Here is a 26,240-nt window from a genome sequence, read left to right on the forward strand (position 1 = left end):
CCCCTGGTTTAGAGATTCTGAGCAGAGCCCACCCCCACCCACCCACCCCACACTGGCAGTGTCTGCTTCCTAAATATGACTGATCATCCAGTTGGGGTGGAGGGCTTTGAAAAATGCAGACCGCCCCCTCCCCGCCGGGGTCCAGCTCAGGTCCCCTGAACCAGATGTGCTGGGTGGTAGGGGCCTGGGGGCAGGGGGGGGATGCTGTATTTTTTTAACTCCATGAAATTCAGATGCAGCCCGCTGGGGCTGGGAACCTCAGCGGGAGAATTACAACACTGGAGGGACTGGATTCCACCCCCTCCTGTTTGTAGGAAGGGCTCCTGAATGAAGGCAGAGGTCAGCCTGATTCACCAAGTGTGGAAAGTTCCAGGCAGCTGCGAGGGAGGGGCCACCAAGACTCACTGCATTTTGTGCCTGGGATCAGAGACAGGAGGTAAAGCAAGGCTCAGTCCCCGTGGAACAGCCGAGTTACCTGGCCATGCCTGTCCCTGCCCCCGTCCGTACGCACACACACGCACACACGCACACACACGCACACACACTTCTATGGAGTCAGGGAGCAGGGACCCCACTGGACCAGGTTCGCCTGTGTCCTGCCTGTGACCCTTCCCACAACAGTGGCACAGAAACAGGAAGGGCCCATCGACCCCCGCCCTCCCCAGCTTCCCCAGACCCTAATCCCAAAAGGCACGCCCCCAGGTTTATCCAGGCTTCCGAGTGCCTGTCCCATTCAGACTCAGCAGAGAGCTGGGCCTCCTGGGCCCAGCCCCTGGGCTCGGTAGCTTCCCAGGACATCGGCCACACGTGGCCCTGGCCCAGGCCTGGCCGAGGTGGTGCTGCTGTCTGTTCCCTGGCATCCTTGTCACCAGGTACACTGACCATTCTGGCCCCCACAACCTGGCATTGATGCCGTGACATCAGAGTCTGCCTTCCTGCCTCCCTGCCTAATTCCCAGCACGGGGGTGGGGGCTGGGGGGCAAGGGGGCTGGGGGGCAAGGAGGCTTCATCTTCATCTCTCAGGGAGCCTTCCTCTGCCCCCCACTCCAGGTCCTAATGCAGGAGGAGAGAGAGAGGCAGGAGGGGAGCCCCTCCCCAAACCAGGCCAGAGGTGTTTCACCAAATCCTTATTAAAACCATTCTCCGGGTCAGGCCCAGGACCCGGCCCTGCCTGGAGACAGTCAGCCAACTTTCAGGCTCCTACACCACCTGGCAGGATGAGGAGATAATGCCCGGGCATTATATCTGGGGCCTTAGTGACTGTCTTGGTCAGCTTGGGCTGCCATGACAAAATGCCATGGATTGGGGGCTTAAACCACAGGAGGCTGGGAGTCCAAGATCAAGGCACTGGCAGGGCTCTCCCCTTGGGGTGCAGACCGCCTCCTTCTCCCCGTGGACAGAGAACACGCCCTCTATGTCTCTTCTTTTAAGGACACTAATTCTATGGGATTGGGGCCCCACCCTTAGGTGGCCTCATTTACTCTTAATTACTTCCTGAGAGGTCCCACCTCCGAATACAGCCACACTGGGGGGGTCAGAGCTTCAACATATGAATTTGGAGAGGGACACAATTAGTCAGTCCATAACAGCAACCCCCCTGACATGTGTCAGCCACCAGTGCCAGGCTGTGTGGCCAGCAAAACACTTGAACCTCTGAGCATCGGCTGGGGCCTGTATCAAACGGAGCTAATGTGTCTCCCTGGCAGAGGGCAGAGGGGTCCAGACAAGGTTTGACAGGCTCCTCTGGGCCCCCACTGAGGACACATGACTGGGCAGACCCAAATTCAACAGCAGAGCAGAGAAACACCAGCCCTGCCCTCCTTCCCTGCGGCTCAGCTGCTGCCCAGCTTTCAGAGCTCACCACCTGCTCCCAAGTTCTTTTTTTTTTTTTTTTTTAATTAATTAATTAATTAATTTTTGGCTGCATTGGGTCTCCGTTGCTGCGTGTGGGCTTTCTCTAGCTGTGGCGGGCGAGCGGGGGCTACTCTACTCTTTGTTGTGGTGCGCAGGCTTCTCTTGTTGTGGAACATGGGCTCTAGGCACGCAGGCTTCAGTAGTTGTGGCACGCGGGCTCTAGAGCGTAGGCTCAGTAGTTGTGGCGCACGGGATTAGTTGCTCCGTGGCATGTGGGATCTTCCTGGACCAGGGATTGAACCCGTGTCCCCTGCACTGGCAGGCAGATTCTTAACCACTGCGCCACCAGGGAAGTGCCTGCTCCCAAGCTCTCCTCACATATCCAGCAAGGGTTCCTCCAAAGGCTCTGCATGTACTGCTTGCTCTCTCTTTCTCTTAGCTCATCTAATTCTCTCTCTCACCATATATTTTTCCACTGTGGGACCAGAGTATCTGCAACCAAAACCGCCTCTTGTTCTTCTTTGCTTTCCCCACGACTTGTAGGTGCTCAATACACACGTACAGAACGGACATTTAGAGCTGGGGCACCTGGCAACTTAGTCCAGGAGCTGAGCCAGGATCCAGCCACAGGGCCTTTGCACTTGCTGCTCCCTTCACACAGCGTGCTCTTCCCCCAGGAATCTACTGAGCCGCCTCCCTCACTGCTATGAAAGCTCTTACTCAAGGCTTCCTAGCCTCCTCCCCCTGGCTGCCCTATCGAAAACTCTACCCACCCCTCGCCCTGCACTGCCTCCCCCTTTCCCTGCTGTCTCTTTCCTCTGTAACCCCCACCTATCCCATATCTTATTGATCTTGTCTGTTGTCTACCTCCCCCACTACTGTGTCAGGTCCAGGAAGTCAGGAGTTTTCATCTGCTCAGTTCGGTCCTGGATCTCCAGCGCCCAGCTTATAGTAAATGCTCAATTTACTTATTGAGTAAATGCTCAATAAATTTGATGACTGCATGGAGTGAGCTCCCCATCCGTGGAGGTATTCAAGCCAAGTGGAGGATCCTTCAGGGCCAGTTCTGACCTAAGACTTGGCAGTTCTGTGACTTTCTGAGATGAGGCTTCTTGGGGAATTCTGCTCCCAGGTGAGGGACGAGAGGCCACGCCAGGAAACCAGCCCTTAGTGGGTCTCCCACGCTCAGGTCTGGGGAAATCCCCCAACCCCAGTTCCAGTTACCTCAGGAGCGACACAGCAGGACCCAGCCAGACCCCACTGTCCCCAGATCTCCAGGACATGTCCCTTTGACCCCAGTTGTCCTACACACAGCCGGCCCAGGCGCACAGCTGACACAGGCTGCCGGGCAACAGGGCCAGGCCGGATTATCATACATTAAGACATAATTACTCTGTGGAAATTTACAATACAAAGCACCCTCCCCAACAAGTTGGCTTCAGAAGGATTCCAAGGATACAATGCACTGCTGTGTCTGTGACTGACCACCACCTCCCCTCCCCCCTCCCCACCAGCAAGCTGGACTCAGAATTTCAAAAGAAACCGGTGTGTGAGACTTTGCAGAAACCCTATTCTGCAGAAGCCCTGACCAGGGAGGGGCCCTCTGGCTCGCTAAGCCCCACCCCAAGGAGAGGGTCCTCCATGTCCCCTCGGTCCCACCCCCGAAGCCCCCCTCGGTTCCCCCAGCCCAGGAGGCTGCAAGCTGGCATCACTTGGTCCCCTCTTTCTCACACTAACCCTTCTCTGCTTAGGGTAGAGAGAACCATAAATCCCAAGCCACATACAGGCTGTGACCTGCAGTGAAGCAGAGCTTCCAACTAATAGGCATTACTGAGCACCTACTGTGTGCCAGGCACTGTGTTAGCACCAGGTTGCAACTGCAAACAAGACAAACCAGATCTCTCCCTGTTCTGGCAACGCCTACAGTCCAGCTGGGGAGACTGACAATAAAATACACAAAAAATGCATTTCAAAAAGAAAAAAAAATGCACTTCAGGTGTGTGAAGTGCACACACAGGGTGGTAGAGGGTCTGCGTGCAAAGGCCCTGAGGTGGGACCAAGAGTGGCGAGATGGCGTGAGGCGGGGCACAGCAGTGCGATACGACCGTTGGCTTTTATTCTAAGGAGATTTTGAGTAGGGAGCCACCTGATCGGATGTAAGTGATGGCTAGGCCTGGGTCCAAATGCTTCCGCCACTTCCTGGCCACAGGACCTTGGGCAGGTCCGTTAGCCCTTTAAGCCCCTGTTCCTCTCTGCAAAATAAAACAGCAACAGCTGCCACATACTCACTGCGCAGAGCCAGAGAGAGAACATAAACAAAATGAGCTGGCACACAAGCGGGGCAGTGGGAGGAAGCTCTCGGAGCCTCAGTTGCCCCCATCTGTAAAATGGGCACCAGTGGCCAGGTCATCTGTGCCTTTGGCCTGTCATCTGGGAGGTGATCCTGAGTAGACTGCCGCCCACCCCCATCTACACTAGGGTCCAGCAGCTATGCTGTCAATGTTATCAACAGCATTAAGGTGAAAAAACTGATTAGGGGTTATTTATCCTCTGACCATAAAACCCAGGGGCAGCTGAGCGGGAGCAGCTGCCCCATCTCCACCCTCCCAGGTGTCAGCACGCAGTATCTGGGGCTGCTCTGGCCTCCTGGGAGAGGCTCCTGCCAATCGAGTCCGCCTGCTGGGCGCCAGCAGGAGGGGCTGGGAGGAGCCCGACTTATCTTAAGAATCACAGGGCCTGTCACCAGCGTTGCTGGCTCTAGGAGAACAAAGGCCAGCAGCCTCCCAATACCAGGTGGCTGACAGTTCAGCAAGAGGCTCAGAGAGGGGAAGGCACTTGCCTGCAGTCACACAGCACCTAACTGTGGTCCTTCGCGGCTGGCTGCCAACCGCAGGCTCCCTGGTCTAGGCGACTGCTGTGCAGAGGAGTCGGCCACTGGGCTTCTGACCAGCTTGGCAGGCTCGGCTGAGAATGACAAAGTGCTGGAGACCCAGGGGTGTGGGGGGGACCCCGAATTCTCCCGGAAACTCTCAGGTAAAGGTGGCCTTTGCCTTCTGAAGGTGCGGCTCCCGGGGTGGGCGAGCTGGACCTCTGGGCCACTGTCACACCCTGGACAGGTGGGGATGATGCCAGGGTGGGCAGAGGACTAAATGAGCTAATGCAGCGGCCGAGGTGGGGCTGGGGGCCAGAGGGCGGCCCTGAATTACGTCCTCCACCACCCTTCGCAGGGCAGTATGCTCGGGACAGCAGAGAAAAACGAAAGCGTCTTGAATGCACAGCCCACTTCTCTGGAGGATCTTCTCCCTGGGTCCTCCCGTCCCCCTGCTCCGAGGCACCCATCCTGGGGCCTAGCTGAGCTCCTGGCTGGCGCGGGGTGGGGTGGGGGGGGCACGTCACCCCACCTCCAGGACCTCAGCTTCCTGTCTGGGATGCGGGGATGAGGTGATATAAAGCCCCACGTAGGACCTGCAGTCAAGGAGGGACCTGCTGGCTCTTATAAACCAGGCAGCATTGCCCAAAGGGGGTGAGGGCTGCCGCGGTGACCTGGTGACGACTTCGGGGGGCCTGCTGCACATCCCTCGGGGTTTGCAGTGCCCAAGCACGAGATTCCCAAGGTCACACCGGGCATGGCCAAAGCGAGCCGGGGACCCAAGTTGCAACCCCAGAACACAGCTGCCAGTGAGGCTCTCCCTGGACCTCTTAGGAAGGAAAAGAGCCGTAATACCCACAACACACCCCTGCTCTCGGGAGGATGGAGTTTCTGGGAAGAAAGGGTCTGGAGGGACCTCCGTCTGGGAGTGGGGGCCGAACAGTCTCCTGGGGGTTTGCTGAAGGAAGCCGCTCAGAGGTCAGCCCTGGACTCCGCACTGCCTGCTCCCCCATCACCGGGCGAACCCAGCCCAGGAATGAGGAGAGAGGGGCTTCTGCTGGCTTTTAAAAGGCAACCTCACCTCTAGACTCATTTTCTTTCAAAGTCTTTTTTCCTCCTGGATTCTATAAAACCCACTGATTTTCAAATTCCAGTTACATCTGAGACCACGTCCCTTTAGATGGACCTTTCTCTCTCTGGAATCCACATGACTCAAAACCATTTGGTAATATCGTGTCTTAAGGACACGCCATAAAAATAAATTGCATTGTAAAAGGGGGCCTCTTTAACAGACAACCTCGGCTCTGGGGTTAAATGTCTGATTTCATACCATTATCCACAGTGAGATCAGATACATCAAAGGGCACCTGGGATTCTGGGCCCTGCTCCCGCAGGACGCCAGCCTGGCACAGAGCAGGTTAAACAGGGCCCCAGAGTAAGAAACCTCTTCCAGGTAATGCTTCCTCATCGCTGCTTTAGTACCAGCAAATTCCTCGGGACCAAATGCTCCTGAAGACAGCTGTCAGACACATTAGAAAACAGGAAGGAAAAAAAAAAACATCTACACACATACACAAAACGAGGCAACATACCAAATGCCAAAATATCATGAAAATTCAAACAGCTAAAACAAATATAACCACAAAAAGACTGGAATCCTAGAAAAGCAATCTCTGCAATTAAGTAGTTTTCTGCTATATACTGATAATCACCTAATTATACTATTAATGACAGTTCAACCTGCTTTGAAATAAAAGGACATTCCTCCATACCAGGATGCCAGCTGTTAGTTACAGATGTCAAACATCTTTAAAGCATGTTTGTTACGGGGGGAAAAAAAAACCCTATAAAACGAACACATCCATATTTCCCCCCTTCCGTGAAAAAAAATCACAGTTAGCCACATTGCCTTTGCAGTGTCCAAATGAAAACATGAAAATAAAATGGCAAAGTCCAAGTTGAAGGTAGAGGAAAGGGCAGGGAGAGCGCGGCTGTGTATCCCTCACCTGGGCCATGCATGAGTACCCACCCCACCAGGAGAGCTATAAGGAGGATCTGTATGTATTTTCACGGCATCTTTCATTCCTTCCAATGAAATAATCTCCGGAACCAGGATGCTGATGCCGGATAACGGATCTCCCGGCCATCCTGCCAGAGCTGCCCAAGGAAACACACACTGTCAGATGCGTGGCGTTGGGAAGCGATCAGCTGCAGCTAAATCTGAAAGAACTCAGGTCACCCGAGGTTGCAGCCGCCCACCCACCTGCCCCGGACCCCGCAAACATATGCTTGGGCTTAGTCCCTGCCAGTATTTCTTCAGACTCTGTGCACCTTTGACATTCGGGAGCGCCAAGGTGTAATAAATATCCACCTTTGTCTTCTGACAATAGGGAGCCCCATTTGATTAACTGGAGCGTACAGAGCTGGGAGGAGGGGGAGAGGGGACACGGGGAGTAGCCACAGGGCAAGGGGATTAACCTTTGCAGCAAGCGGCTGGCAGGGCAAGGTGGGGTGCTGGCATGCAGACAAGCCTGATAAATTGAAAGCGGGGGTGGGGGGGTGGCGCTGGGGGTTACAGCCGCCCCCCTCCCCCGCCCCATCCCCCCGCGGACAGCAGATCCTGATAACCCTGTCGGGCTCCCTCCAGGGGTCCCGGGGTCTCCAGGGTGGCAGGGACAAACGTCAGGCTGCCTCCTGTCCCGTGCTGATGGGTGAGGAGAACGCCCGTAGGGGGCCTGACCGAGGGGGCCTGCCATCTAGGAAGCCACCCAAATCTCAGCAGAGCTGCAAAAGGGACAAACTGGCGTTGTGCTTTCTGCAAAGTACATCTGCTGCATTTCCAAACCTACTCCCCTGTGGGCTCTTAGCAGGGTGGCCGAGGAGCCCTTTAGAGGCAGGGTGGAGACACCCAGAAAGGAACTGTGTGGTTTGGGGATGTCTGCTGGGAGGTTGCTCTGGTGGCCTCCTGACCCCAAGGCCCTGTCAAGTGGAGGGAGGGGAAGCTTTGTGGAGGCCAGCTGCTGCTGACCTGCGGGGATTAAGCCTGGGGTTTTAATGGGATAGAAGAGGTTATGTCAGAGGGCAGGAGAGGATTTCAGAGCTGCTGAAAGGCACAGACTGGTGTCAGGAGGAGCCTTCCTAGCTCAGCTTGAACTTGCTGTGTGACCCCAGGCAAGTCACTTTCCCTCTCTGGGCTGCAGCTGAATAATGGACACTGGGATTTTCCCAGGCTGAATTCTCCCTGCAGAGCTGAGGAAACGCATTCTGGAGGGTCATTTATCCAGTTTACAACTTCCACGGCCGGCCCTCAATAGCTTCCTTTCTCTCCCACAAGAGCGCCAGGGCCAAGCCAGCTCTGCACCAGCTGGACGCCCTCCAAGAAAAACTCAGGCTCCAGGGGCCGCCTGTCAGAACCAGATGGGAGGTCTAGGCGCCCCACCCCTATGTAGGGGGAATGAGGCTCCCCGAACCAGTCCTCCAGAAGCTGAGCTCCTGGGATGTCCCGATTCTGCCCCGGCCAAGAAGATAACACTACATCCACCCAAGTTCTCCCGAAAATCCCCACCCAGAGCAGGGCGGCAGAGGTTACGCACATGTCCCAGCCTTCACCCCTTTTTCTATGGAATTCAGCTTTGGAGAAATTTCTCTCAAATTCGTAGGAAGTTCCCCAGAAACAAATGAAGGACACTCACTCACGAGTCCATTCTGAGCACTGATGGCCAGAGGAGGGGAAATGCTTCCTGCACAGAGGCTGGCAAGGGCAAGGGTGCTATTGGCCACCTGCTCTGGCCTCACCTGCTGGTGGCCCTGGTGTTACTATTAACAGGAGCAATGAAAGTCATCATTTAGCTTCTGAGAGTTTCCAGTGAAGATGTATCACTTGATACGGAAAAACAGTGCATCTCCATGACACTGCTCCATTTCACAGCAGTGAAAACTGAGGCTCGGGCAAACAGTCTTACAGCTCAGCTCCTCAAAAGCCTAAATGTAGAGCCACCATGCGATCCTGCAATTCCACTCCAGGGTACACACTCAAGAGAAATAAAAACATATGTCCACACAAAAACTTGTACACAGACATGCAGAGCAGTGTTATTCACAACAGCTAAGACGTGGAAACAGCCCAAACGTCCATCAGCGGATGAATGGATAAACCAAATGTGTTCCATCCATACGATGGAATGGTATTTGGTCATAAAAAGGAATGAAGTTCTGGCACCTGCAATGACATGGATGAAACTTGAGGACATAATGCTAAATGAAATCAGACCCAGAAGGATAAATACTGTATGGTCCCACGCATATGAACTGTCCAAAACAGGCAAGTCCATGGAGATGGAAAGCAGTGGTTGTCCAGGGCTTGGGTGATGGGGTAAAATGAGGAGCGACTGCTAATGGGTTTCTTTTGGGGTGAAAAATATTCTAGATTACTGGTGATTGCAACACTTCGTCTTAAAAAATCATCGAAGTGCATACTTTAAATTCATTGTATGTGAATTATATCTCAATAATTCAAAAAACCAGCTGAAACTCTGAGACGTGCAAGGTGGCAAGGCCTGGGAGGCGATCCCCAGGAGGGGCAGAACTCCCCGTGGGGCTCCTGACTCTACATTATGTAAAGTTTGTGCCATGATCCTGGAGATGGAGGGTAACTGAGGGGCTGGAAAACAGGGGGGTCATTACTGCCTCTGGAATCAGAATGTCAGGGTTCATACCCTGGCTCCTCCACTTACTGGCTGTGTGACCTTGGGCAAGTCACACAACCTCTCTGTGCTTCAGTTTCCACCTCTGTATATGGGGCTGGTGATAACAGGGAATGTGAAGGTTGGATGAACCAACGCATGGGAAGCCCCTTTAACCCCTCGCCTGGGGCTTCAGGCAGCCCCCTAACCAGAGCCCGCTGTGTCCCGGGAGCCCAACACTCACACAGTCAAACCCTCCTCTTCCCAGCCCAGGTTTCCCTGACGTCCAGCCTTCGTATGTGATCCCCCTCATGTGGACTGCCCTGATCGCACAGATGTCAGGAGGCCCCCTAGACGCTCAGGTTTCCTTTCCAGGGATCTTCTCTAGCACTTGGAAGAAGTCACTGAGGTCCCGTGGCCGCGGGGACTCCTAGGTTTGGGAGAGGCCCTAGAAACCGAGGGAGGAGAGCTGCGTTCTGGGACAGCCTCTTTCAGGTTCGTGCTGCTCTGTACTTCTGAACCCCCCTGGGTGTGTTGAGGACAGACTGAAGTGTGTGTGTGCACAGGAGAGAGTGAATCCATTTGGAGACCTATTATTATTTTTTTTTTGGCCGCAAGGCTTGCAGGATCTTAGCTCCCCGACCAGGGATTGAACCCAGGCCCTGGCAGTGAAAGTGCCGAGTCCTAACCACTGGACCGCCAGGGAATTCCTGAGACCTTCTAGAGAGACATACCCCCGCAGGAGATGATGCGCATGTGCATATGAGTGGACACGCACATAACAAATCACTAGAACTGTTGTCCTCCGGGGCCCACCTGGCCCCAGAGCCAATGCCACTTGACAATGAAATCACTCCTTCCTTCATCAAACTGTCACTTGGTGGTTTTGGGCCCCTACCTCCAACCCAGCTCACTTCCCCATTTCACTGACGGGCACTGACACCACCTCTCCAGCGCCTAACACGTGTCCCCCACTTCCACCCCCTCCCTGGCCCTCGTCACCCACACGTGACGCTGCTAGCCTGACCTCCATAATGGCTCTGGTCCCCGCCTCCCCCGCTTGGGCTCTCGTTACCTCTGAACTGTCCTTCTTGTGTTTAATGTTACAGGTAGGTCAATCCCCGTCCAGGGGTTCTCCGTGGCCCCCGACACAGCGAAGAGCACCCCCAGGCTCCTGAGAGCCTCCCTGAGAAGACTCAAAGGCTGTCCCAGGCCCCTGCTGGCGTCCCCCGGCCCCTGCCCAAGGTCACAAGCCAGCCCTGTCCGATGGAAGTTTCCATGATGATGGAAACATTCTCTTCCTGCACCGTCCAATATTGTGGCCACCATGTGGCGATTGAGCACTTGAAGTGTGGCCAGTGTGACTGAGGAATGGAAGTTTTGATTCTGTTTCATTTTATTTATTTATTTATTTTAATTTTAATTTTTGGCTGCGTTGGGTCTTCGCTGCTGCGCGCGGGCTTTGTCTAGTTGAGGCGAGCGGGGGCTACTCTTTGTTGCGGTGCGCGGGCTTCTCACTGAGGTAGCTTCTCTTGTTGTAGAGCAGGTGCTGTAGGTGCATGAGCTTCAGTAGGTGTGGCACGCGGGCTCAGGAGTTGTGGCTCGCGGGCTCCAGAGTGCAGCCTCAGTAGTTGTGGCACATGGGCTTAGCTGCTCCACGGCATGTGGGATCTTCCCCTGGGATCGAACCCGTGTCCCCTGCATTGGCAGGTGGATTCTTAACTACTGTACAACCAGGAAAGTCCCTTAATTTTGTTTCATTTAAATCAATTTAATTTTACGTTTTACCTTTCGATGGTCACATGTGGCTAGGCCTGGCCCCTCGCTACTCCAAGTGTGTGCCCTATGGATCAGCCACATCGATACAACCTGGGCCTGGGGAGGATGCAGATGACCTCAGAGCCTCGAGGGAGGGAAAGTCCCCATCTGGTTTGTCAGGCACCACCCTGATCCACTTGAATCAGAACCTGCCCCTTAAGATCCCAGGTCACTTGAGGGCACATTACAGTTTGTCTCCTCCCTTCACACCTCCCCCATCTTCCCCTTTCAAAACCCAATAAGTCTTCAGAATCTTGTTTCCGACACCACCTCCTCCAGGAAGCCCTCTCAGATTGCTCCAGCCGATTGGGAACTCTCTGTCCTCCGAGCCCCTGGAGTCCTCTGCATCCTTCCAAGGCCCCAAAGCTTGCCGTCCACGTGGGGCTTAGCCCCTCCCCTGCTCAGGTGGCCAGGAGGGCCTCAAAGGCATGACCTGTGACTTACTTTCCATTCTCCCCTCAGCCCCTCCCAGGCCTGGCACCCAGCAAGTTGCTCGAGAACTGCCCCGGCAGTTGCAGTTGCAAGAAGCCAACGTCGTTCCAAACCAGGGCAAGGAGAACAAAGTTGGTTGCGGGCTATTTGCTTTATTATTCCTTCCACTGGGCTCGCCCCACCGGTCTGACCCGCTGGCTGCCTCACTCCGAGCCCCAGCACCTGGGAGGTGACAGAGCCCTGAGTCAAAGGCATCAAAACCAGAATGAAAGGCCAGGCAGGTGGAGTTATGGGTTTCAATAAGCCAAATAAAACCTCACATGCTTTTCATGAACCGCTCTACAGGCCAGGAGGAGTGCCGCAGCTTTGTCACGCAGCAGGTGTCAGGCCTCCGACAGCCCGCCTGCAGCCCACCTTCGGGACCCCGGAGGACGCTGGGCATCAAGGGCAGAGGTGGGTCAAGGGCAAGGTCTTTCCTCCCCCAACACGTTTCCTCTCACCTCCACACACTGGGCAGCGCCCCCCACGCGGCGGCCTGGGCTCTGAGGATCTCCCCTAACACCAAAGCCTCGAAGGCCAACGCTGACCAAGCGCCAAGGCCATCCAGAACTCCCCCACCCTGGACAAGGCCCCCAGAACCAGTCCGTGTGCCTGGGACTCAGACAGGCAACATTTAATCCCATCTGGCAGCTCAGCCTGCCCCCGAGAGCCGTTTCTCTGAAGAGCTTGCTGCGAGGAGCCGCCGGTTCAACCTGGGAACCCAGGGCTGCAGGTCATATCTTGGCTCTAACCCCGGAAGCCGCCAACAACCTTGCTTTTTCTGTGTCCTCCTCTGCCAGGCGGGGGATCGAAACCCCCGCCTCCACCCCTGGGGCTCAGGCAGGAAGTGGCCTCAGCTCCACGCAGAGACGATCTCCAGGGGCTGAGATACAAACAGGCCTATCCAGGCTGAGGGCAGGTGCAAAGCCCCGAAGAGACCCACCCAAACCCACACGAGCCCAACGTGGCTCCAAGGCCCTCGCCACAGCACGCTAGGGTGACAGTGTAATCAGAAGTCAGGGGTTCCCGAGAAGCAGGGAAAACACACATTGACATGAGACTGCAGTCACCAGCAAAGGCCGGCTGTGCTCCCCCACTGAGCTGGGAGACCTGGGGGGCCTGCCCTGGACCTCCAATCCCAGCTGGAAACAAGACGATAATGACAATCACACTAACGATAACACCGACAGCAGGTAAACATCTATGGAAGGCCCACTACGCGCCGTACACCATGCTAGTCACTTTAAATGTACAAATCCTTTACTTCTCACAGCAAGCTCAGGAAGTATCATCCTCCACATTTTACACTTGAGTCAACTGAGGCACAGGGCATCCAAGTAGCCTGCCCAAGATCTCACAAGGAATAAATGGCAGAGCCAGGATTTGAACCCTGACCACCTGGCTTCTGAGCCCATGAGCTCAACTGCTGGGCTATGCCCCCTCCTAAATAAAGGGGAGGTCGCACCTACCATTACAACGTGGGAACACAGAGGAAGGAGTAACCAGTCCTAATGGGTGAGCCCAGGAAGGTTTCCACACTTCTGAGCCTGGAAGTCTAGGCAGGGGAAAGAGCCTGGACAGAGCATGGCAGAGGGGCAGAGAAGGTCAGGCTAGACACACAGGCAGGGGCTTCACTGCCAAGGGCCTTGCCGGCCTTGCCTCCCATGCCTCCCATGCCTCCCATGCTGGGAAGCCAGGCTCTGCCAAGGAGCAGCAGACCCTAGCAGAACCATCCTGGAAAAGTTAATATACTACGCAGAGCAGTTCAAATATGCCGGAGGCCTATTACATTCCACCCTGGAGGTGGCCTCAAGAGCACCAACCACCATGATATTCCAGAACCAAAGGGTGTCCATCAAGGGGATCTGATCTCTATGGGGTCCCCAGCTCTGACTCCCAGGAGACCCTAAGAGAGAAGCAGAGGGAGAGCAGTGCGGCCAGCTGGTTTCTTCCTGGCAGGCGTTACCACCGTCAGTGACTCCATGATGGCAACAGAGTCACTGTTGTGAAACTCCAGGGGTCAGGGACCCTCTGACTAATGCTCCCTTCTCTCAAGTCGGTCCCAGCCCTGCTCTAGCTGCAACTATGCTAATGAGATGTCAGTTATCAGCCCCATCTACGGATGGAGAAACTGAGCGAGACAAAGGTGAAAGGTTTCCCAGGAGCCTCCTCCCCAGGTACCTCGCCCGTCTCTGGGTCACGAGTCTAGCTGGCTGCCCTAGCCACTGATCAACCCCTGCATGCTGAAGTCGAGGATGAATATTCATGAGCCTATCTGGTTCCACACTTTCATTTCTGGCCCAAATTAATAATTTACCATGGAGTTTCATAAAAATCAGACATAGCTCATTAGCAGCTCCCCAAAAGGCACACCAGGCTTCTCACTGATCCTGGTGACGTGGTCTTTCTTCTGTGACAAGTAACAAGGCCCTTATTTTGAGAAACAACCCTTATTTGTACAGGGATAGTGAACCTGAAACTGGAGGATCCCGCTGCCGTGGGAGACCACCTAGGCATGAACCTCCCGGCTGCCCCGCCAGAACACCAAGGCCTCTGCATGAAGCCCCACCACGTACAATTCAGGACACTTAGGAAGTTGTCCCTGGAAAAGACAAGGCCACCACCTACCTGGACACAGAGCCGGCAGGTGAATGGAGTATGTGTTCCAAAGAGGCTCCAACACCTCCCACCCCCATGCTCTGCTAGCACCTTGCTATGCCCACATCGCCAAGTGGGGCTTAACTCCCCTCCAGTTGACCCCGGGCAGGCTCATCCCTCACTTGTAAGGAATAGAATGTGGCATAAGTGAAACTGTGTGACTTCTGAGGCTGGGTCCTAAAAGGCCATGCAGCCTTTGTCCCTTGTGAGCCGGGACCCCTGCCTTTGGAGCCCTGAGTCCCCACGTAGGAAGCACAGCTTCCCCGAGGCCACCATGATGTGAGGAAGCCCAAGCCACATGCGGGGGCCACACAGAGGTGCTGGGACTGAGAACCCCAGCTGAGGTCCTGGTCAGCAGCCAGCATCACCTGCCAGACAAGAGAGTGGAACAAGCCCTCAGATGATTCCCGAGTCTGGCCACCAAATGGCCTCCAGCCTCCCAGTCTTCCTAGCTGAGGCCCCAGGCCTCATGAAGCAGAGACCACCTGCACCCCATCGTGCCCTTTCTGAATGCCTGACCCACCGCACACGTGAGCATAATAAACGACATCGTGTTATAACCACACATGTGCTTATGAAGGCCTCCTCCATCCCAGGGAGTCCAGGGAGCTGTTGACGTGGCCCACCCAACCACGGGCCGGCATGCTGTCACGGTGAGTGCTGAAGTAGAGATGGGGTGAAGACTGCCTGGGTGGGAAACTTCTCAAAAGAGCAGCGGTGGGGAGAGAGAGTGACATCTTTGTCCCTGGGCCCTTAAGATCTAAGATAAAGGCTGAGGATACTTGTGCCACTCATTCCCAGAGGGGGTGAGAAGCCCGTGTGCCACCCCCCTCTGCACGCAGCTGCCGGCCCTGCCTCACCTCACCCCATCCTTTCTTCGACTGCTCTCCGGCAGGCAGCCCCACCCCGCCAGGCCCCTCCAGGGAGTTCAATTAAGACCCAGGCACTATCTCCTCCTCCCCTTCCTTTATGCTCCCTGCCAGCCCCCCTTTTCTCTTGTCAGATAATCACGGGAAACCAGCAAACGGTTGACACAGTTACCAAGACGACAGAAGTTAGGACTGGAGGAGCTCTGAAAGCTAACCCTAAATGAATTATAGGACAAGAGTGACAAGGGGGTGGAGACCAGTGTCGGGCAGCTTCAAAGAAGGCCCCAGTGTACGAGAAGAGGTGCCGTCTGCCTCTGGCGTGGGCTCTGTCGCTGGCTTGAGGGTGACACTGGAGTCCTCTGGGGGTGGAGCGGTTGGAGAAGGAATTCATTAAAATGAAATTCTCCACTGGAGATGGTCTGGCAACGCCACCCACCACCCAGGAAGACCCAGGGTCCCGGGCTCACCCCATTTTCCTTTTCTGACATGGGGGGCAGTGGGAAAGGGGCCAGGACGATCTAATCAAGGCGATTCCATTTCTTCCTTCTTTACTTATTTAGAACTTACCATCTTGTGACCAGAGCGTCGTGCATGGCCCCAGCTGGCTGACAGCCATTTCGAGTCTGAGCAAAGGGGCCTGCCCAGCCCCAGGGGCCACGGGCAATGTGCTCCTTGCCCCGGCCACTGCCCCCCATCAAGCATGACTCATCCAGGTCTCTCGGGAAGCGCCTCCTTCCTGACATCGGTCCAGAATCCAAGACACAGGCAGAGCGAAGTCCAAATGTAAGCGCAACTAACGGTTCCACGGTGCCTGGTCCGTGTTTCCACAGATTAACTCACCGAATGCTCACAACAACCCGAGGAGGCAGGCCCTACCATTGGCCCCATTTAACAGATGGGGAAACTGAGGCCCAGAGAAGGTAAGTAACCTGCTCAGAGTCACACAGCCTGTCAGGAGCTGAGACAGGATCAACCCCAGTGCTCTCACCCCACAGTCTTTGTTCCAACCAGCACTGTAGCATCAGAAAAGTTCGCTGACCTTGAAGCCCACCAGGCAGACCCACACAGGAGCACCCCTGGAACCTCAGCTTCTTGCTGTTACCCACCTGAGGGCAGGCCCTGAAACCCCACGCACCACTTTCTTCCTAGGAGGCCCTTCCTGATTACTCTAATCCCTTGCTCTTTCACTTGCCAAGGACTCCTATGGAAATTAAAACCCCATTCTCAAACTTCCTGGGGACCAGTTACCGCCAGCTTAGTTTCCGCAGTCAAGCCAAAGTGTTAGACCAGTCCTCACCCCTGAGCAAGCATGAGAATCCTCTGGAGGGCTGAGAACACACAGATTGCCGGACCCCACCACAGACTTCCTGCCTCAGTAGGTCTTGGTGCGGGGGTGGGGGTTCCCGAGAATCTGCATCTTATCAGCTCCAGCTGGTGCCAATGCTGCTGGCCCAGGAACCCCACTTTGAGAACCACCGGGGTGTTGGCCCACACTCAGAGCCCCCTGCCCTGCCCTCTTCCTGCAGGACCCCATGGCTCTGAGGGGAGCCTCTGCTGATAGTTTGCCTCCAAGATGGAGGCTGTCCGAGCTGCCTTCCTAAAACAGATGGGACGAGGCACGCCACCACCTGACCTTCCTGTACCTCCAGATCACCCACCTCTCCCTGCCTGGTCCGGCCTGGGCCTTGGTGGTCACCTCCATGCTGGTCTCCCTCCTGCCCCTCAACCGCCCGGAATCTATCTCAGCCCAGCAGCCAGAAGGAGCTGCTGAAGTCACACTGCCCCCTCCTCTGCTGCCAGCTCATCCCCCACCCCTCTCCCCACGGCTCCTGCCCCTGCGGCCACACGGATTACCCTGGAGGCCTCAGAACCTTTGCACGTGTTTGACCCTCTGCCTGGGACTTTCCCCTCAGCCCTCTCCAGGGCTAACCCCTCTGTTTCTTCGGGTCTCTGGCCACCCCCGCCCACACTCTGGCTACCCCATTCCCTTCTCCAGAGCCTGCACTGGGGGGCACAGTGCCATGTGCTCGTTGCTGGAACGGGTGCTCTAGGAGGGCACGGCTCCTGGGAGCTTCTCGGCCGTATTTCCGCATGCCTGGGCCAGTGCCTGGCATGTTGTAAACACATGTGGAATAAACAGATGAACTTGGCTACTTTAAAGCCCTGGGTTCCCACCCACTTACAGCGGAATCAGGGTCACGTGTCACTGGCCTTATGACATTCAAGACGCTCCAAATGTGGTTCCGACCCACCCAGTGGCTTCATTTCCCACCACGCTGCTTCATCCCTCCTCGCCAAGCTCTCCTCTCCCCCTAATACTCTCCTTTCTGCCCTTTCCTGGGAGGCTCAGTGCGAAGGCCACCATCTTCCAGGGGCCTGGCCCAGCCCTCCCACCAGCTGGGCCCTGCCTGCCCTGCCCCCACTCTCTGAGGGCAAGGGCTGGTCCTAGTGCCGCTGCCTGGTCTCCAGAGTGGGGAGAGAGGCCCAAGGGTCCACTGGGCAGCCAGGGAGGCCCCTTCTGAGTGAGGCTCCATCCTGCCCACTCACTTTCTCCTTCCCATGCTTCAGGTCCAGGGCCCTCAGAGTCTAGAAGGGGTCCCGCTGTCCAGACACCCTCTTTAAAGGATGTGCAGGCTTCAGAGCCCTGCCACCAGCGGGCACCTCTAAGAATCAGGGCAGGACTGGTGGCCTTTCCTTTCAAGTGCGCAGACTAGAAAGGCCAGCTCAAACTTCACCTCCTCTCTGTGGCCTCTCAGATGCTGACTCCACCCCTACTTCAAAACCAAGCGGTGCTTCCTCAGCACTCCCAGAAATTTCTACACACGCCCCTGGCACCAGCATTTTTTACCCTGAATTACTCAATCCACATCCCCCACTTCCACCAGGGCAGGGACGGCCCAGCACCCAGTTCTCAGCACACCTGGCATGAACTTAACATGCTGAATGTCTTAAGAGTGGCTTCCCTATTCTTGTTCATCCCTCCTCACTGTACTAGCCTCCTTTCACCCAGCCTCACCCCGCCTCTGCACACCTCACTTCCAAGGCCTGCCTCCAATGCTACCTCCTCCACGGAGGCTTCCTGGATTTCCTCCACCAGGGTGACTGATCCTGGGAGATCCAGAGCACTCCGTCCTCACTCATCTCGCTCCCTATTCATTCCTGAAGCAACTTGAGGATGAGACACAGACCTCCTTCGCTGCTCCTTCTGGGTCAACACAGGGCCCAGCACTTGCCCAGCTCAAACGGTGATATTTAGGAGGGGACAGACTGGTTTTGTGTCCCAGGAGCACAGAACTAGGTGAAATGCACGTGTGTGTTCCCTGTAAAAAGCAACCTTCTAACAACCCACGGTGGCATGGCAGGTGTGACCCTCAGAGACCACCAAATCGAGAGGAGGGAGGGGCTGGGCCATCTGACCTCTGAGGTCCCTTCCAAGCCCAATGTTCCATGACTTCCCAACCCCACAGGCCATTAAGCAAGTGGCCAAATGCCCACTGGGCGGCAGTCCAGGCCTGGTCAGAGGGCGCTTCCTGTCTCTCTGCAGGGGGAGAGGGAGAAAGAAGGCCCTGATCCTTCAAGGCTGTGGGCTTCCACTGGGTGGGCTCGGGCTCTGGGGGGCGAGACCTGGGCCCAGATTAACTCAGATTCGGCCAACCCTCAACAAGCACTGCCCTCAGCTCTAATCCAGGCTGAGGGCAACCATCAACCCTAAGCTGTGGAAGGCCTGGCATCGGTGGGAACAAGCCGGAAAAATGCGTTTTCCCCTAAAGACTTGTAAAAAAAATTCTCACTGATTTTTTTCCCTTTTACCCCAAGCTTTTACAGCTCTAAATATGCCACACTTAGTAATTTTACGAGCAAACTAAGCTATACATCATACGGTTTTATGTTCCTAAATTAACAAAAGGACTTTAAATCTATATGGAGCTCTTAAAAAAAAAAATGCACTGCATCTACTTTTATTCCCTCACCCCCAAATTCCCTCCTCCTTTCTAATACACTGTCCCCCACCTGCCCGAGTGGCTTCAAAATTTCTGATTGTGTAGCTAGACCATCAAGGAGAGACAATTCCAGATATGAATGTAGAACTGCTTTGTTGAGGGACCCTGTAAGAGGTGAGGCCGCTGTCCTTTGGGAAAGGGTTACTTTAGGGGTTATTAAAGCCTGATTTTTTTTTTCCCTGCAAAATACAGTATGATAGGACATTCCCTAGTAGATGAAGAGGCCACATCTACCAACCCAATCTCACCAAAAATCTAAGAATTAGAAATCAACAGGTCCGGGCCTTCCCTGGTGGTGCAGTGGTTAAGAATCCGCCTGCCAATGTAGGGGACACGGGTTCCAGCCCTGGTCCGGGAAGATCCCACATGCCACGGGGCAACTAAGCCCGTGCACCACTACTGAGCCTGCGCCCTAGAGCCTGCGAGCTGCAACTACTGAGCCCACGTGCTACAACTACTGAAGCCCGCACGCCTAGAGGCCGTGCTCCGCAACAAGAGAAGCCACCGCAGTGAGAAGCCTGTGCACCGCAACGAAGAGCAGCCCCAGCTCGCCACAACTAGAGGAAGCCCGCGCGCAGCAACAAAGACCCAACGCAGCCAAAGATAAATAAATGGATATAAATAAATAAGTAAATAAAAAAGAAATCAACTGGTCACTCAAGGTCTTCCGATGTCCGTGTTCTTAGCTGCAAAGCGTGGGGTAGACCAGATGACCAGAGGGGCCCATCTGTACTTGACCTTGGAGAGAAGGAAGCACAGTGGGGCTGCTCCATTCACACATGTCCATGTCCAAGTGATATGGAGCCCTGGACTTGGAACAGAAGCCCAGGTCCAGACACTTCATCCCACTGCTGGCTCTGTCCCTGGGAGCTGGGTGGCCCTGGCCAGCTGCCCTCCAACCCTCCACTTCCTCCCGCACAGAAGGAAGCGAATCATCCCTGCCCCTGCCCCATTCTAGGGCAGGAATCCAGGTATCGTAATGAGTGCTCCAAGAGCATAAAATAAACTTCTCCTGACTCCAAGAGTCAAGAAGAAGCAGGAGAGTTTCCAATGGGGCCATATCAGATTCCCACCCATGGAGTAAAAACAACACATTTAAGGCAAGAAAAAAATCTTAATGAGAACCAAATTGAGCAGGGGGGTGGGAACCAGACCAGGCCCCTTGGTGAAGGGCTGGGCCGCAGCTGGGATAAAAGGGCCCCTGGCTTTCCCAGCCTGACAGATGGAAATGTGGCGGCCCCTCCCCCTTTCTCAGGGGTATCGGAAGATTAATTAGTGATTGCCTGGAAAGTGCAAGATGGGAGCCGAAATGCTCGTCCCTGCTGAGTTTCTGAGCTGTAAATAAGCAGCTTTCTCAATCACAACTGAAATAGCAGTGCTGTCCTTTTATCTGAGTCAGATCCCATTAGGCCCAACCTGCCCCCAGAACAGGCTTTGGGTGGTTCCAGAGCCGCCCCAAAGCCATGGGTTTGCTCATGACCCAGCAGCTTCCCACAATGAACCAGAGCTGGGCATGAGCTCGGTCACAGCTGGCAACTGCAGACAACCCACCCCCCTCCCAGCTTCAGCTCCTGAGGGGGCACCCCGGGATCTGGCAGCTGGCAGCTGGAGGTCCACGGCTCTGGCCTGCCCTCACCTCCAGCTGCCTCCCCCAAACCAGGTGGGCCTGAGCACAGATCCACACACGGCCACACCCTGGGGCTTTCTGGAAGCAGTCTAGGGGGTAAGAAAGAAAATCTAGGCAGCTCCCCACCGGCCATTTGGGCCTAGGTTTACTTCTCCCGGGCAACACCAGCTCCCGGTAGGGGAAGCCCATCTCTTGCAAGCCTGTCAAAGGATGCGTAGAGAGGGGCCCAGGCCAGCTGACCCTCGGCGGAGAGAGGCAGCTGGGGGAAGAGAAAATGTTCTGGGGAGACCTGGATTCTCTGAGAGCAGCCACCAGCAGGCTATGTGGCTTTGGGCCAAGCCCCAGCCCTCTCTGGGCCTCAGTTTCCTCACTGGAGAATCTGGAGTGTCCTTCCCAGCAGTGGACAGTAAATCCCCAGGGGAAGCCAGGGTCACCCAGAGTTCAGCATGGGGCCGGGGTGGGGTCAGCTGACAGCTGAGGAGTCCTCCCTCCGCGAACTCCAGGAACAAGATAAGGGGGCCAGCAGGGCGCCACCGCCAACACCAACGGCCAATTCCCTCCCTCACTCGTTCAACAAATATTTATTAAGCAGGGACTCTGGAGCCAGACTGCCCGGGGTCAAAGCCCGGCTGCACCATTTACCGCCTGTGCGGCCTCAACCTCTCTGTGCCTCGGTTTCTTTAGGTGGCAAATGGGATTACATTAACACCATGTCTGGTACGGAATGGGCACCATAGAAGGACTGGCTGTTGCCACCTCCTCCTCCTTATTATTTTTATTATTATTTTTATTACTGGTCTGGCGCTGAGTCAGGCAGGAAAGAAACACACAGTCCCCACCTGCGCGGGGCTCGCGGTCTGGTGGAATTCAGGAAAGGGAGTAGCTGGGCACGCGTGAGCACAGAAGGGAGTCTTGAGAAGAGGCATTAGAGACCCCCCGACCGCTACCCACCAGTCCCCAGCTCTCTGTGCCGCCTTCTCCTGGCACAGAAAGCATCCCCACCAGTGAAAGAGCACCAGAGGCCGGACACTGCGTCATGGGGCGCGAGGGGCCTGGTCCAAAGACCTGAGTTCAAGTCCAGCTCAACTGCTAAGAAGCCCTGTGATTTTCTGCAAATAATTCCACCTTAGTAATAATTATTACGATTACTAGAGCTGTCACTTGCTAAGTGTTAACGTCATCCCAGGCACTGTCCTCAGTACCCTGCAAGGATTCACTCCTTTAATCCCTTACACCAGATGTCAGCACACCTCCCCTGTAATGGGCCAGATAATGAGTCTTAGGCTTGGCCGTCCTTGTCACACCGACTCCACTTCGCTGTTGTAGCTCGAAAGCTGCCACAGATAACACATCAAGGAATGGGCGTGGCCACATGCCAAGAAAACTTTATTCACCTAGTCAAGCAGTGGGCCGCAGAGGGCCAACACCTGCCTTACGCTGATGCTGAGGTAGACCCTATTATGGATCCCATTTCACAAATGGGAAAACTGAGGCCCAGAGAGCTCAAGCCACCTGCCCCAGGTCACGGCTCGGGAGAGGCAGAGCAGGACTTCAAACCTCCACTGCCTGGCCTCAGTCCTGTCGCACAGGAGGAGTGGTGCCTGATGCCAGCCTGACTGTGAATGAACTGCCCCCCGGGAACGGCTGGACGGGCAGGTTCTGGGCCCTGGCTCTCTGCAGTTACAGACACTGTGACAGGATCCGGCTGTGGGGACACAATGGGGTCCCAGAAGCTCAAGAGCACCTAGGTGTCAGGCCTCTAAGGCCACAGAGTCACAGCATGCCAGGCTGGCCGCATCCAGGCCCCTCCGTCCTGGGCCAGTGTGGTGGGCAGCGGTCAGCTTCACGTCCCAGCTCTACCACTTCCCAGCTGGGCAAACTGCTAGCTCCCCTGAGCCTCACTTTCCTCATCCGTGAAATGGGCAGACACCAGCACTTAGCTCAGGGGTGGGAATGAGATTTACAGGACCGATTCCCAGAAAGCACTTGCAAGGGAGCCTGAGGGTGATCACAAGAACCAGGTCATTCCTTTTACAATTCCATCTACTACTCTAACATGAGTTGACTGAAGCCCAGGGAAACAAAGCCACTTGACCATGGCTCTTCTTTCTACGCTATTACAGCAAAATTATAAAATGCAAACCCTAGTTGGGCAATTGAAAGAAAGAAAACTCTAGTGGAGGACAAATCTGCCTCCACAGACCCAGAGGACGTGTGCACTGACCTCCCCAGGGTCCCGACCAGCAGCCCTCACCTCTGCCACTCAGGGCTTCACATCAGCCAGGACTGATTTTCCTTAACTGCTCTGCATTTCCTAGCCTGACACTTCCTCCTTTTCTCTCCGAGGCTCCCAGTGTAAAAAGACAATCGGTTACCTGATGAATAAATGTGCACCAGCAGTCACCCAATGGCAGGTAAAGTGGGGTGTAGATTACAAACACCTGTGCTTTTAAGAGCGCCGTACTTAAGAAGATCCATTCTTGCCACAATCATGTAGTGAGTGTCTATTAAGACAAGGTGCAGCTCTGGGGATGGCGCTGCAGGTACAAAGGGGGGTGGAGAGGCCACCAGGAGCTGCCAGCCAGAGCAGGAACGCTGGGCCAGAGCTTGGGTTTAAAGGGCCCTGGCACCAGCTCTCAGCCACCCGGGGTCTACCTATGGGGGAGCCTGGGGGAGCCGGCTCTGATCCTGAGCACTGGGCCCCGCACCCTTTTGTCAACTGGGGATTCCGGCTTTAATGTGGAACGGACCTGCCCAGTGTATGCAGTGCAGAGGGAAGAGAAGCGCCAGCTTTGCATTTCGGGTAGTGAAGGAAAAAGAGATCAAGAATACAGAGATACAAGATAAAGAGATCAGGTGCAGACTCTGAGAAATATTCTTCCTGTAAAAGTGGTGGAGACACCAAGCAAGAGACATAGAACTTGTCAGTTCCTGGGAAGGGCTGGGGACCCAAAACAGCCACAAAGAAACTCAACAAGAGTAAATGGACAGATTTCCCACAGAATGGAGAAGTCCTTTCCACTCTTCCCCCCTTCTAGCCTCCCTCTATGCTATCAACTTGGTGAAATCGTTTGCCCTGGTTTCAGGGTCAGCGAGGGCCACATCTAGCAGAGCTGGGTCCTCCCCGGGCCCATTCCCTCCCCCTCATGCTCCTCCCAGGGGATCCAGGACAGCTGTGGGAGCCTCAGACAAAATGACAGGGGCTTCTGAACACAGAGCGAAAAACTCAAAACCCAACACCCGGCCACGTGCACCTTTTGCCAGCAAAACAGTAAACCTCCTCTGGCGGCCTCCTATGCAGAATTTTAAAAGCCCCAACATAAGAAGCCCAGAAACTTCCCCTCTCCTCCCTACTGCGCCCCAACGTCCCCCCAAACCCCCCAATCCATGGACGCCCCAACTTCCATAGGAACTGTGTGTCAACGCCCAGGGAAGATAAAACTCTGAAAGGAAGGAAAGGGAAATAAAAACAGCTTATTCCTAGATCAAGCGGTCACACCAGCCTTCCTGACCTGCGGGTCACGTGGCCCACCGGGGGTTAGGCCTGGTGAGTTACTCCTGACCCGAGGGGGCTCTGGAAGGGGGTGACAGCGCGCCAGCCAGGAGGGCCCCAGGGATCACCAAGGCTCCCACCTCCCTCACCAGGAACCCTGGCTCGCCTGCTTCCCTTTAGCCTACATGTAATTATTTTTAAGGTTTCAAAGTGCAAATAAGGTCAACACAAGAGGGGCTCCCCAAACCTCCCGCTGTCACCCCCTCCCCTTTGGGCTGCAAGCGCGACTTGCCCCGAAACAGAAAGTTACAGGGCAGGCTGCTGTCAGCACGCAGGAAGGTTAGGGAAACAGGAAGCCACGCCAACCACCCTCCAGAGCTTCCCCCGGCCCCCTCCTCCGACCTCCGCAGGCACAAAACCTTCCAGGGAATCCCAGGCAGGAAGGGGGGCGGGGGGCGTGCGCGCCACGCTCGCGCGGAGACCGCGCAAGGGGCTGGCTGGAAGGAGAGGAAAAGAAGCCCGGGGACTGGGGGCGGGGGGGCGCATGCTACCCGATCAGGGCGGCCTGCGGGAAAGTAACTTCACACCCGGTGCTTAATTCACCTTGGAAGGCTCGAGTGCCCCGGCCGCTCGCTGCGCCGCCGCCCCGGAGCCGGCTCCGGGCAGGCAGACAAAAGGAGCGAGACGCGCAACCCCCGGCGTCGGCGCAGCGGGGGCGGCGGGCCGGGTGGGCGCTCCCCGCCGCACGTAGCGCACACACCGCCCGCTGGACCGCAGCGGGAGCGGCCGGGGCCGCGCGCGCCCGCCGGTCTGCCGGGGGCTCGGCGGACCCACCGCCCCGACCCAGGCCGGGATGGGGGGAGGGGTCTGGAGGGGTAAGTTAGGTTGGGGGTCCGGGGCGCGCCGGCGCCGCGCGGGACCCGGGGAGGCGCACAGAGCTCGCTTACCTGGTAAGTAATACAGAGGCGGCTTCAATCCAAACATGATTCAGATTAGAATTCCATAGTGGCCAGAGAGGGATGAAGAAGGAAAAAAAATATTAAAACCCAGCGAGGAGACAAAAAGCGCCGTCCGAGTCACGGCGCTCAAAAATGTCCAAAACAATAAAATAAAGGCAGAAGAGCGATCCGGACAGCGACGGAAAAAAAAAAAAAAAAAAGTCTTTTTTTTTTTTTCCCTCCCTAAAATGATCAAAAGGCTCTCTCTCCGGCCAGCGCCCGGGCAGTTTCGGCCACCTTGGCCCTGGCAGATCCACAATGAGGTAATTGACGACCAAGGACGGGCCGGAGCCTCCACGGCTGCCCGGTGTCTTCGCCGCGTGTGTATTTTCTGCCTTTTGGACTTGAGATGCAAATAAAAAAAGGAGGGGGACGCACGGCGGAGGGAAGCAGGCGGGAGAGCGGAGAGGAGCGCGAGAAAAATAAAGGGGGGAGGTGAGGGTGAGGAAATTGGGGGGTTAAGATCTTCAGGGATTACTCATATGAAAGAAAAAAAGATAGAGAAAAAAGCAGCCCCCAAGACGTGCGAGTAGCAATCTCTCCTCCATTCAGCCATTTGAATGTCAAGGGCGAGGGTCAAGAGACCTGTTTCCAACAGGGTTTCACGTTCAGAACCAGAAGGAAGAAGGAAGGGGGGGGGCGGCGGGAGGGGGTATCTCTTGTTGCCAAGGAGAAATCGGCTTTGTTTTCGTTTCCCCTTAGCTACTGGGTGAGGAGGGGCGTGGGGGGGGGGGAGAAGAGGAGGGGGCGAGCGAGGAGGAGAGAGGAGAAAATTAATACCCAAACAGCCAAGAAGTACCGAGGGGGAGATTTCTTCTCGTAAATAAGAGGCAGCGATTGCAAACAAGTCCCGGGCACGAGAAAGCAGGCCGAGGAGCCGGCTCCCCTCCCCCTCTCGCC

The 26,240-nt window shown here is 55.6% G+C and overlaps 1 protein-coding gene across 6 annotated transcripts in view; it reads right to left on the bottom strand.

Annotated features, from left to right (window-relative positions):
* GSE1 (Gse1 coiled-coil protein) overlaps positions 1-26,240 on the bottom strand; it is a 422,772-nt gene that overhangs the window by 84,946 nt on the left and 311,586 nt on the right. Inside the window, exon 1 of one of the 6 annotated variants that reach the window (XM_061174315.1) lies at positions 26,140-26,183. The exons of 4 other annotated variants lie outside the window; for them this stretch is intronic. Coding sequence is in view for 1 of the 2 variants with exons in the window: in XM_061174310.1 (XP_061030293.1) it covers positions 25,290-25,326 (37 nt within the window). In the remaining variant the exon portion in view is untranslated. Of the gene's footprint in view, positions 1-25,289; positions 25,392-26,139; positions 26,184-26,240 lie in introns of those variants that run through there. One more of the 6 variants, XM_061174310.1, reaches the window with a different exon arrangement.

This window comes from Eubalaena glacialis, chromosome 18 (genome assembly GCF_028564815.1).
Source record: "Eubalaena glacialis isolate mEubGla1 chromosome 18, mEubGla1.1.hap2.+ XY, whole genome shotgun sequence".
In the NCBI taxonomy this organism is placed as follows: Eukaryota; Metazoa; Chordata; class Mammalia; order Artiodactyla; family Balaenidae; genus Eubalaena; species Eubalaena glacialis.